At 40.6% G+C, this 13,844-nt stretch overlaps 1 protein-coding gene across 1 annotated transcript; it reads left to right on the top strand.

Annotated features, from left to right (window-relative positions):
* The first annotated feature begins 5,460 nt into the window (after window positions 1-5,460).
* LOC145017617 (polyphenol oxidase I, chloroplastic-like) lies at window positions 5,461-7,542 on the top strand. The gene has a single exon (XM_078975609.1). The coding sequence runs from the start codon at window positions 5,494-5,496 to the stop codon at window positions 7,327-7,329; it is 1,836 nt and encodes a 611-aa protein (XP_078831735.1). The 5' UTR covers window positions 5,461-5,493; the 3' UTR covers window positions 7,330-7,542.
* The last annotated feature ends 6,302 nt before the right edge of the window (window positions 7,543-13,844 follow it).

Raw genomic sequence — 13,844 nt, forward strand, 5'->3', positions numbered from 1 at the left:
CGAAACAATGTTGTATCCCGATAGTGAAGGTTCGCTGGAATGCCAAGCGGGGACCGGAATTCACTTCGGAGTGTGAAGACTCGATGAAACAGAAGTATCCGCATCTCTTTCCAAATCCATGATTTGTATCTTAATTCTGAATTTCGGGACGAAATTCCCTCTAACGGGGGGATAATGTGACAACCTGAAGTTTGTTCCAATATTTGTAACCCGTTTTCATTAATAAAGCCGTTAGTTTCAAAATTTTCCGTTAACTTTGTTTTTAATAAATTATTGGGACTTCTATTAATGTTTTAAAAAGTGTTGGAATACATTTTAAAAACATTAAAATATTTTCTATTTCATTTAAAAAATATTTAGTTTTTATTTAAGTCGTAAATACGACAACTTTATCGGGTGCGACCAAAAGCACCGTCTAACGACAGTATCGGGTAAAATTTCACCGGGCCACAAACTCAACCCCTATATAAGGGATTGAGTGACATCATTTTAAGGCTTTTACTGTCTCTCTAAAAACTTTCTCTCACTACTCTCTCTCTCTCTCTCTAAAATCTGAAAATTAGCCAAAATCATCCAAAACAAGCTCCAAATCACTAAGGTAACTTCCCTAACTCATGAATTAGCATCTTAGACCTTCAAATTCGAAATTTTTATGAGGAATGAGACCATAAACAAGTGTCTACGGTCTAGGAACCTCCTTAGGCCGTGAACACCTCATATGAGGGTTTTGAAGCCTCAAAACCCCTCCAAGACACTTCTAAGGCTTAGATTCGGCCTAGAAACTTGCATGCATGAGCTTAGGACCCCAAAATCGTATCATATGATGTATGGACATGAGTTTACGGCCCAAGCATGTTCTTGGACCGTAAAACCTCATTCATGGACCACAAACTCATGTTAATGAGTCAAAATGCCCTTAAACACCTTCAAAATACTTCCATGGGAGTGTAGAACCTGATAAACCTTCATGTGATGCACCAAATCATCATCAGATGGGATAAACTTGAGTTTATGGACCAAGAACATTCTTGGACCGTAAACCCACCTCCTTAGGACGTAAACACCCCTCAAAGGGTGTTAAGGTGCCTTTAACCCCTTGAATAGCTTGGATATGGACCTAGAATCACATGTGATTAACCTACAACAACCAAAGCCCTTCATTCTTTGACAAACATGAGTTTACGGTTGTAAACTCGTGAGTTTAAGGTAGTAAACTCCCCAAGAACATCTCCTTAGACCGTAAACTCATTTCCAAGGCCATTTTAAGTCCCGATCACTTCCTAAGCCATGGAATCGACCCTAGAACCTTCCCGTTGCATTGTATGACCATTTGGCATCCAAGAACCCACCACCCATGAGTTTACGACTATAAAATCATGGGCATAAGGTCAATGGGCCGTAAACTCCTCACGGAGTTTACTCTTGAAGAGTAAACTCGATATTTAGGCCCTACACACCCTTAGATGCTACCCGGATCACTCCTAACACTTGAATTGAAGTGTTTTCACGTCTTGGAGTGCATATTCATGTCTAATTAGTAGTTCAAAGTCTAATTAGATACAATTTCATATCATTTCATTTTACATAGGAACCTCGCGCGTAATCAAGCCCCGAACCGTCACATAGCATCCAAACTGTCGTGTTTTCTCGTCTGGTGTGTTCATAACCCTACCCATTTCCACTGTTTTCACTGTTTTCAGGGGGAATACAAGCAAAGTACAATTGATACTTGTACTCAAAACTTGTTTTATATACATTTTGTTTCATACTATATATGCTTTTAACACTGACACTCGTAACAAACAATCGTTTGAACTTACAGGACACGCTATCATGTTATTTGTGAATTACATTATAAATTGTTGTATTTATATTTTCACAAATGTTTTCCTACAATATAACAGTTAAAAGCATAACATTTGAACATGGTTTTGTCCTCGGTAACACTTCACAGAGATACGCAAGTGGAGGATAGTCAATTAATCTTTCAGTATTATTACTAGTAAATTTGTTAATCCTATAATTGGAGACACGTCCTCGGTGAACACTCCACAGAGATACGCGAGTGGAGGACCGCCCCCGTAACCAGAATCTCTTAGATAGGGAGCGTGACTTGAGTGTATAGATCTATACGGGGCTGACTACCCCGCACCTGGCTGCTAGCTACAACCGAATCGAAAGGTTCAAGGGTGACGGAAGTCATATAGGGTGATGGACTATTTATTGCCCTAATTAGTCTATTGTATGGTTATGGAACTCGCAATTTGGATAACAGAGATTTACATATTAGTAATAATGGGTTAAGTAACTAGTTTACTTGATATTTATTAGTTTTATAAACGTGTTAAAACTAATACATTTTCAGTGTACATCTTTTACTTTACATTTCGGGTTGGTAAACTAACACGTAGTTTACAAGGATAACCAGGTTTTCAGTATACATCTTTCACATTAGAAAAATATGGGATTTTCCTGGGATCAAAGTTAAACATAACCAGAACCGTGTAACATAATAGTTAACCAAACATTACTTTTAAGAAAATATTGGATTTTCTTGGGTCGTAACATTTCCAGAAACCAAAAGGAAATTCATACATTTTCATAAAACAAAAACTGCTTATGAACTCACCAGCTTTATACTGATTTTTAAAATGCTTGTATTCTCAGGTCCACATTAGACAGGTACTCGATGATCCATTTTGGTGAAGACGGTGTGCGTAGAAGATACGTCTTGTTTTTGTTCATATATACTATGTAATACAAATGTAAAACTTTACTTTTGAACAAATGTAAATTTCTATATGTAATGTAATGGTTGTTTACTTTGATTACTATGTGCATTGGATTTGATACTCAACGTGGAGTCCGCCCCGAAAATGTTTTCACCTTCGGTTTTCGGGGTGTGACAAAACCATTGGTATTTCGTAGCTATTTTGTAGCTACCTTCTTTCGTGGGATATCCGTAGTTATTGTATAGCTAATTACCTACGGATTTACTTCTGTCATTAATCTGTAGCTATTGCGTAAGTAATTACCTACGGAATAGCTACGGATTCACTTCTGTCGCTATTACATAGCTATTCCGTTACTAAATTAGGGCATCCCATTCCGTAGGTAATTAGCTACGAAAATTTTCCGGAGCTGTTTTCATGTAGCAAAACACATTTTTTCTAGTAGTATGTGTGTGTGTGTGTGTGTGTGTATATATATATTATTTTATTTTATTTTATTTTGTCAATGTAATCAATGAGATGGAAATTATACTAGCTATAGTTCACAATGGTGAATTAGGCTATACTCATTTCAATAGATTTTCAACTTAGATACATTTAAACCAAAGCTCTGAAAAAAACCATTTCCAAATTTTTTGTAACAAGATGCTGTTTGTGATGTTCACAGTTTAACTTGAGAAAAAGTGTTGAGATCCAAAAGCTTGCTTGCCTAAGATACTTGTTGATCAATCTAGATACGTACGCTTATTAGATTTGAATTTAAATGTGACCTTAGAATGTGAGAAACTTAGCTATAAATACTTGTGTACTAACCTTTCAAACTCCGAATAAAGAGAACAATTTTCACTTCAAAGTTATTACTAAAAGTTTATGTATTCTACTTTATAGGCTGACGAGTATTCTAGTTGTTAAAATCTTAAACAAGTATTGGTTATTCGTAATATTTTTGTTCAACAGCATTAACATTAATTAATGAGAAACAAGCATGGTGATAGACTGATAGCCTGATAAGTCTACATGATATTGGTTCATTCCTATTTTGGTTAAGGGAAAATGACTTAAAAAGGTAACGAAGTTTCAAAAGTGTACAAAAAAGATCATTGTTGTTTTTTTTTTGTACGCAAAATACCATTTTACCGGTTATTATAGGTTATCCGGTTTCCAAATGTTCAAAAAATACCATTGTTGTTTTTTTAGTACAAAAAATACCATTAATGTTAATATTTGTACACAGAATACTAACAAAATACACATGTGTTCAACTAAAACATTGTGGTAACCAAGTACTTCAGATAAATGGGATGAAAAGAGCGTAATCAGCAATTGCTTATTTAATTTTTGTTGAAATTGTTGGAAAAGATCTTACTTCCACAATATGATCTGTCGAACAAGATTACTAGTGACGCTTCGGCTGGCAAATTTTTCTTCAAATCGGTGATGAGAAGAGCGTAATCAACAAGTGTTTGTTCGGCTGTTAGATAGACTAAAGTAGAAGCGTTCTTGTATGCCTCTTTCTGGCTTCCATATGACATCGATTCACCATAATATCGATGCTAGATCAAATCACGCAGCTTTTGATAAAATTGTATTATTAAAGGTCTGCAAGTGAAGAAATTATTGTAGAGTAGAGTGATTAGGGCTTTTACTTCGGGGAAGATGACCATGGCACCAAAACGGGGGGCGAGTTCCCAAACGAAGTCGGTGTTGACAGTGAACCATTCAATGTCGCCTTCGTTGCCGCAATAAAGGAAGATTGGGCCCAAACGATTAGGGTCTGGGTCCACCCATTGATCGAAGTTGATGAGATAACGTTGTTAGAACTTGGGAAGGTCATTGAAGTTGAAATGATCAAGAGTCTGATCAAAGTATCGTGTCTTGTAAGTGTACTTCGGCTGAACAAGAATGTTTTGGGTTTTGAAGCCGTGGGGATTTGCCGAGAAACGGAGGTGGCCGGTGAGATTCCGGCGTTGATGAAAGTAGGCAAATGATTAGGAGGAAGAATTAGAAAAAGGGTTTTGCCATGGTGGTGGAGGGTGGCGATGAAGAACAGTAGTGACCGAAGTGAAGTGGATGGTTCTTTATAAAAAGTAGCTATATTTCCATTACATTCAAAGAAGAAAAAATGACTTAAAAAGGTAATGAACTTTCAAAAATATACATAAAAAAACCATTGTTTTTTTTTGTACACAAAATACCATTTATCAGCAACTGTAGGTTACCCACAAAGTTTTATTTAAACAAATGTGTACTTCATTGGTATTTTGTGTATAAAAAATATACTTTAATGATATTTTGAATACTAAAAATAAAATAATTATATTTTTTTTATATATTTTTAAAATTTCATTACTTTTTTAAGTAATTTTCTCTTTGGTCAATCGCAAATATTAAACCACTTAAGCGAGTTAGGTAGGAAGATGTAGAATAATAGTTAATCAACCCAACATATATTTAATATATAATATTATGTAGATTTCCATTTAATTACTAACATTAGTTATTGCCCATTAATTAATAATTACTTTTTGAATTTAAATCATTCGTATAGTTTTATATTATTGAATCAACCAATTATAATACTCAAACACTTGTATATATATAATAATTTTCCTGCATGTAAAACGATGTACTCATCAAGTACTGGCTTGTTTATAATAATTATTTTGCAAACCAGCTTCCAACGCCTAGATCCATATTTCACGGACATTTCCCTATATAATAGGAGGTCATTAGAGAATTTTAACCACACCACCAATAGATCATGGCTTCCCTTAGCTTGTCCACTCTTCCCACCTCCAGCCCCACAAAAAAGCCTTTATTTTCCAAAACCTCCTCCCACGTGAAGCAATCCCATCGCTTCAAAGTCTCATGCAACTCTGCCGCTAACAACAATGAGAAAACAGTCAAAAACTCTGAAACCCCGAAGCTCATACTACCCAAAACATCACTTGAAATGCAGAACGTTGACCGGAGAAACCTGCTCCTGGGGCTTGGAGGTCTCTACGGCGCTGCCAACTTGACATCCATCCCGTCAGCCTTTGGCACTCCCATCGCTGCTCCGGACAATATTTCAGATTGTGTTACTGCGTCGTCAAACCTCCAGAACGCCAATGACGCTGTAAGGGGTTTAGCTTGTTGCCCTCCAGTCCTCTCAACAGATAAACCAAAAGATTACGTCTTGCCTACCAACCCAGTGCTTCGTGTTCGACCAGCTGCACAGAGAGCTACTGACGAGTACATCGTAAAGTACAAAGCAGCGATTCAAGCCATGAAGAATCTCCCCGACGATCATCCACACAGTTGGAAGCAACAAGCTAAGATCCACTGCGCTTATTGCAACGGTGGTTACAATCAAGAACAGAGTGGTTTCCCAGACATACAACTCCAGATTCACAACACATGGCTCTTCTTTCCTTTCCACCGATGGTACCTCTACTTCTACGAGAGGATTTTGGGGAAGTTGATTAATGATCCAACTTTCGCTTTACCATACTGGAACTGGGATAACCCTACCGGAATGGTGCTTCCTGCCATGTTCGAAACCGACGGCAAAAGGAACCCTATCTTTGACCCTTACAGGAATGCGACACACCTCCCACCAGCTATCTTTGAAGTGGGATATAATGGGACAGACAGTGGCGCCACTTGTATAGACCAGATAAGCGCTAATCTGTCTTTGATGTACAAGCAAATGATCACCAACGCTCCTGATACAACAACGTTCTTCGGTGGAGAATTTGTTGCTGGGGATGACCCTCTTAACAAAGAGTTTAACGTTGCTGGGTCCATAGAGGCTGGGGTTCACACTGCGGCGCATAGATGGGTGGGTGATCCTAGGATGGCCAACAGCGAGGACATGGGAAACTTTTACTCCGCCGGGTATGACCCTCTCTTTTACGTCCACCATGCCAACGTCGACCGGATGTGGAAAATCTGGAAAGATTTGGGAATCAAGGGACACACTGAACCGACGTCTACCGACTGGCTAGATGCTTCATACGTGTTTTATGATGAGAACGAAGAGCTTGTACGTGTCTATAACCGAGACAGTGTAAACATGACTGCAATGGGATACGACTATGAAAGGTCCGAAATCCCGTGGCTCCATAGTCGATCGGTTCCACATACCAAGGGGGCCAATGTTGCAGCTAAACTGGTCGGAATCGTGAAGAAGGTGGAAGACGTTACATTCCCGTTGAAGTTAAATGAGACAGTGAAGGTTCTTGTGAAAAGGCCTACTAAGAAGAGGAACAAGAAGAACAAGGAGGAAGCGAATGAGATGTTGTTCTTGAATAAAATCAAGTTCGATGGTGAGGAGTTTGTCAAGTTTGACGTGTTTGTCAATGACGTTGACGATGGAGTGGAGACTACCGCAGCTGAGAGTGAGTTTGCTGGTAGTTTCTCACAATTGCCCCATGGCCATAAACATGGCACCAAGATGTCAATGACGAGTGGAGCGGCGTTTGGGCTCACGGAGCTGTTGGAGGACATTGAAGCTGAAGATGATGACTCTATTTTGGTGACTTTGGTGCCCAAGATAGGGTGTGATGATGTAACTGTCGGCGAGATTAAGATTAAGTTGGTTCCCATTGTCTGAGGTTCATTGATGTAGCATCGTTTTCATTTGCATTTGTATGCATGGGTAAAACAGCTTTCTGTGTTTGGTCATACGAGGATGTTTGTGGTTCTCGTAATCTAATAAGGACCATTTTGTCAAGTTTGTTGTCATGCAACCTTTTGTTAATCATATGCTTGATTGTAACTCCTATGTTTGGATATCAATAAACATTATCGAGTACTATTGTAGTAACGCTTTCTTCTTGTTTCGAAAAAGCTCCATTTATTGTCCACTTTCTCCCTACATTATGTTTTCTATTCGTGAAATAAATAATCTACTTATTATATATAGATAATCAATTGCCATTTCAAACATAACAGGTCAGAGAAAACGATCTGCAGCATGCTTTCAGATTAAAATATTTGATATCATTATTCTAAAACCAAACCATAAACGTGGATCTCGATATCCCTATTTGTTTTTTCGAAAATACTCTTTAACGATTATTTTACAAGCCACCACGCCCCAACATATGTTTAGGCAAATCCTACCTACCACGTTTTTTTTTTTTACAAATGTGTAATTACGAACTTTAATTTCGGAAAGTACCTACAAATACAATTAATTTTTTTAACTTATCAATTAGTTTTAGCAAATATCATTTCTAATCGACTAGCTTTTCAGTTATCAAATAATTTTTCATACAACCATGAGTTTTTCAGTTAATACGTTAAACTAACTTAATTGTCACACTAACCACAATTCAAATCTTTATCGTTGCTAGGATGTTAATGAAATTGGATCGAGGGGTGGATATGGACACAATAGGTGTTGCATGGTGACACGGACAATCCTTTAAATTTTACTGTAAAGTACTAAACTTTGTGTAAATTCGTTAAAATCCGTCACACAACTCGTTCTGAATCCGTTACAAAGTCCTAATAAGTGTAAATATGAAGTTAATAAATTATTCTTTAACCCTTAAAATAATTAAAACCCAGTCTTTTTTCTACGTTCACCACTAATTGGATAAGATTAAAGAACTGATTCGATAGTCTTAAATTGATCAGAAGTATAATTATAAATGATATCAAATATCATATGTTATTATTAAACATGTGTATCTCGATTTGGGTATCTTGATAGGGATGTTTATCATTTTATAATTGAAAGGCAACTGTATGTGTCTAGAAAATCCAAAAGCATCTACATTAAACGTAGTTGGTTTTAAAAACGTGAATATAATATTACTATTACCTGTTGAAAATATGGGTTGTAAACAAGGATGTATTGACGATCAATTTTTTTGGTTGACCAGAATATCCTATGTTCACTTACTTTGAAATTAATTTGCCTTCAATGTTTGGATTACCACATATAATTTCTCAAGATCTTACCGGTTTAAAAAAGTGATATATTGTAAATATTGATCCTTATTTTCTCCGAAATATAGATAAACATATTTTCGAAAATCAAAAGAAGTTACAAACATTTATATGTTCGTGAAAGTGACTAAGGCCATCTCCAATTATTAAACCTTTGGAGAGAACGTATACATTCATTTAAATTCTTAAAAAATTCATAAATTTCCAGTATACATTCATTTAAATTCTTAAAAAATTCATAAATTTCCATTACAAATCCATTGAACCATTGTATGGTCATTTAACTCTACACTCTCTCTCCTCTTTATTATATTCATATTTATTCTATTAAACCCTCATAGAACTCCCATTGTGAATGGCCTAAGTGTAACGACCCAAAAATCACGACCAAAAATTTCTTTAAAAGCATTACTAGAATCGTATTTATAAAAACTGTATCATAAGTCATAACATAAATTCTCGAGTATTAATTCAAAACATAATATCATTATCAGAGTCGAACATTCCCAGGCTAACTGACTATGGTGTGTGCACTGCAATCTCCCCGAGCTCCTCTTTTGAAAACTGGGTACCTGAAACCAAAACTGAAAACCGTAAGCACGAAGCTTAGTGAGCTCCCCCAATTTAACACATACCATACAAAAACATATAAAGCACATACTGGGCCTTGCCCACTGCATCGGACCAATGTCCGGACTAATTGGGGCCTTGCCCCCTACATCGGACCGAAGTCCGGAAACTGACTGGGACCTTGTCCCCTGCATCGGACCGGAGTCCGGACTAACTAGGGCCTTGCCCCCTGCATCGGACCGAAGTCCGGAGACTGACTGGGACCTTGTCCCCTGCATCGGACCGAAGTCCGGGCTAACTGGGGCCTTGCCCCCTGCATCGGACCGAAGTCCGGAGACTGACTGGGACCTTGTCCCCTACATCGGACCGAAGTCCGGGCTAACTGGGGCCTTGCCCCTTGCATCGGACCGTAGTCCGGAGACTGACTGGGACCTTGTCCCCTGCATCGGACCGAAGTCCGGCTAACTGGCTGAACATAACATAGCATAACATATCCACTAGCATGAACACATATACTGCATACTACATCGGGCCGTAGCCCGGAACACATAACACATAACACATAAAACATAGCACATAAATCCTGTCTGAGCCACGAAGGCATCAAACATACTACTACTGCATCGGGCCGAAGTCCGGAAACTACTGCTAACTGGGCGGGCCGACATTGTGGCCTTAGACCCGTCCCTACTGGAAGGAAACTCACCTGAGACTGCTGAACCCTACTGATAAGTCTCTGGCTGCTACTCGACAATCCCTTGATCCGCTGCTCCTCCAGCTCTCCGAGCTATCAATATACATATAACACTTAGTCTGACAGTCAACTAAGTCAACTCTGGTCAAAGTCAACCTTCCAGGTCAACCCTACTCGCCGAGTCTTCCTAAAGACTCGCCGAGTTCATAACTCAGGGTCTTTCTTATTCGCGCCCCGACTCGCCGAGTCAGTCCATGACTCGCCGAGTCCAACCAGTTCCAAGTCTTGTCCTGTCCAACTCGCTAAGTCACCACCCGACTCACTGATTCGGGTCTCGACTCGAAGGGTTCAGGGTTTTCGCGATCTTACTCGCCGAGTCCAAGAACAGACTCGCCGAGTCCTAGATAATCTTCAACCAACTCGCCGAGTTGCTCATCCAACTCGCCGAGTCCATGCCTAACTTCATCCGACTCGACGAGTTGTTCATCCTACTCGTCGAGTTCCTCCTCATCTTCAAGCTACTCGCCGAGTCCACTCGAAGGACTCGCTGAGTCCATTCGGTTCTACATACATGCAGAGGACCTTTGAGTCATGCATGGACTCCAAACTGTAGATCCACTCTTTTAAGGTCTATTCCTTACGTAAAGTTGCAAACTTTACGTGTAGAGAAGGAGATCTAAGCAAGATACGCCATTAACTAGGGTGTAAGGCCAAGGGACTTCAAAATCAACACAATGACTGATACTTTATGCTTCTCCAGGCCCTAAAACTCTTGAATCTGAAGTAGCAACTCCAGATCCGGCTTCTAACCCAAAATAATAACATTATAGCAAAAGAGCCCCAATAACCACACATAGATCTAGGTGCAAAAAGGGTCCAGGAACTAGTTTATTACCTCCGAGTGCTCAAAATGAACTCACAATCCCAGATCTATAGCTCCTTCTTGCTCCTCCAAGTTCCTTCTTCCTTTTCCAAGCTTTAAAGCACCTTCCAAGGCTCAACTAGGAGATATGACGGCTAGGGTTTGATATCCAGGGCTAAAGAGGCAGTAAGGAACCCTAGGAAGAAGATTAAGACATTTATTTAGGCCCCAAGTCCCGAATTTAGGGTTTTCCACGTACAGACCAGACTCGCCGAGTCACCCTAGTCGACTCGCCGAGTCGGTCACTTACTCCCCGACCCGGATCCCGCTCGGACTCGCCGAGTCCCTCCTTAGACTCGCCGAGTCGACCCCTAAACTTAGGCTTTTCTTTCGTTTCTTGGTCTTCGAAACTTTGGGTGTTACAACTCTCCCCCACTTAAACTAAACTTCGTCCTCGAAGTCTGCTATGTCCCACTGCCTGCGAGCTGCCTCTAAACCCAACCAACTATTCCAACACCAGCTGCCTACCCTTGTTGGCTTTTGCTCGATCCTTCCGACTAACCTTAATCCCTACAGATAACACCTCGGGTCAACCCTGACCCTGAACATCCTGGAGACCCAACTTACTCAACTGGCAATCCTTCTGGTACTCACCGAGTACTAAACTGAACCTATAGGGGTTCGCCCCTTCCTGTCCTTGCGCAAATCCCTTGCCTTCCCAAGGCAAGGTTCTATAACCAACTATTTCTCTGTAACTGTGAAGGTCCTATACTTCACCAACTCCATCACCCCCGCCAATTCCAGTACGGGTCAATACCGCCAACAACCACCGACGCCCTTATCTGACATAACTTGGTGCCGAGCACCCCCGGTCCTTACTGACGTCTCCATATTTGGGTTACCGAACCCTACCGGTTACTACACCCCTTCGCAATCTCCTAGTTGCTTCCAGCGACTCCTGAAAATACTTCGACTATCTATAACTGTTCTATCCATTCTTCCGCTCATACTGAAACGATGTTGCTGGGAATAGCTTGCTTATATCCCATCTGATTACTCAACTCCTACTAACTCGAGTCTTTCATCCCGAAGAAAAGCTACTTGCCTAGCTATCTTTACATGTCACTTATACTCGGCCGAAGGCTCAACTGATCCTGCTGAGAGAGACTTGCCATTTCCACATCAACCAACTATACCGTCCACACTAGTATTCCAACTCAAATACAATACTGACCCAAAACTCCGAAACCTTTCAAACACTGAATTGTCTGCAATACCGAACCTGCCTGAAACACTAAACTACCTGAAACGCTGATCTGGCTGAACCACTGAACTGCCTGAGACACTGAGTTGGCCGAAACACTGAGCTGCCTGAAACACTAAACTGGCTGAAACACTGAGCTGCCTGAAACACTAAACTGGCTGAAACACTGAGCTGCCTGAAACACTAAACTGGCTGAAACACTGAGCTGCCTGAAACACTAAACTGGCTGAAACACTGAGCTGCCTGAAACACTAAACTGGCTGAAACACTGAGCTGCCTGAAACACTAAACTCAAGTCCAACTGTGGAGTCAAGGGACTCCTCCCTTAGTCGCTTCCACGACTTCTGAATGAAATCTTCCTCAAGGACTAGTTTCCACTAGTTATCCTGTCATTGTGGCTCTAACAACCTTCCGATCCAACCGATCGGGTCCATACTTCGCATCCTGACATCATCCATTCTATGACTAATAACATGATGGCTCCCAGACTGACGGTAGCCCTTAACATACCCGAACCTGATCTATAGCCAAGATTCGCTGACTTAGCCATAACTGAACCATTTGGGAAATCCGAATCTAATCCGTGGATTCCCATATTCCCACCGCTGCACCCGAACGGGTGGGAATTACTACATTCCCGCGTTCAGCCACGCGCTCATGCTGCTACCAATCTGATAAAAGCCACGGCTACACCCACGGATTCACAAGTCTCAGATACTATCTGGCTGCTAATGAACGCTACGGCTACCCCCGCAGGCTTACAACACTCTACTACTATCTGACTGCTAGTGAATGCTACGGCTACCCCCGCAGGCTTACAACACTCTACTACTATCTGACTGCTAGTGAATGCTACGGCTACCCCCGCAGGCTTACAACACTACTACTACCATCTGAATGCTAGTGATTCTTCATCCTGATTTTCTCAAACCAACCCTCGGTCTTTGAATTCTGCATCATCCTCGACATCTTATATCCTTGATATACTTAGTGCTTCGTCGAGGAATTCTTCGGCTTGGTTCCCAGCCCAACTGTCTACTAATCCGGATACAAGAAGCTATTGTTGGGAAGTTTCCAACCTCCCAACTCCTGAATCTACGCAACCTGCATGCTGCCTCATACACTGGCTACTAATAGAAAACATCTCTTGTTGCCCGCTCTCGGGTTCCTCATTCCACTCACTTGAGTCTTTACAGGTGGTCCTCAAATCCTGGATTCCTAACCAGTTTCTAACCATCTCCATTACATGAATCCACTGCTGGGAAAAGTTCTCGAACTCTCAATTCTGAACTTCTCAATCCATCCAGCACTGTGCTACTACCACTTCTTCTCAGAGGCCGCGCACTCATCCTGAGTGACTCTTATCCATGTATACCCGGAGGGTTCTCCCCCACTTCGATCATGCTTACCCCTTGCTGCTTCACATTCAAAAGAGATCCCGACCTTTACTACCATTCCAAAACTTCTACTGGGGAACCCAAGCCCGCCGGGTAGGAATTTGACCATTCCATCCAAACCACTATCCACTCCGAACTAGCGAAACGATCCAGATCTCTCCCTACCATGCTACAGTTACTGCATCCTCCGAAACTTCTCCATATGAGCACATCCCCTAACTACCAACCAATTATCCGAGGTATGAAAATGGTATATGACGTAATCACAAGCAAGCCACTCCATAACACAACACTTATACCACAATTGATGCAGAAACCATAACAATATAATCATAACATAAGCTGACAAACACAAAGTTACATACCTCCATTACTCAATGCT

The sequence above is a fragment of the Lactuca saligna genome, chromosome 9, assembly GCF_052625555.1.
Source record: "Lactuca saligna cultivar CGN05327 chromosome 9, ASM5262555v1, whole genome shotgun sequence".
In the NCBI taxonomy this organism is placed as follows: Eukaryota; Viridiplantae; Streptophyta; class Magnoliopsida; order Asterales; family Asteraceae; genus Lactuca; species Lactuca saligna.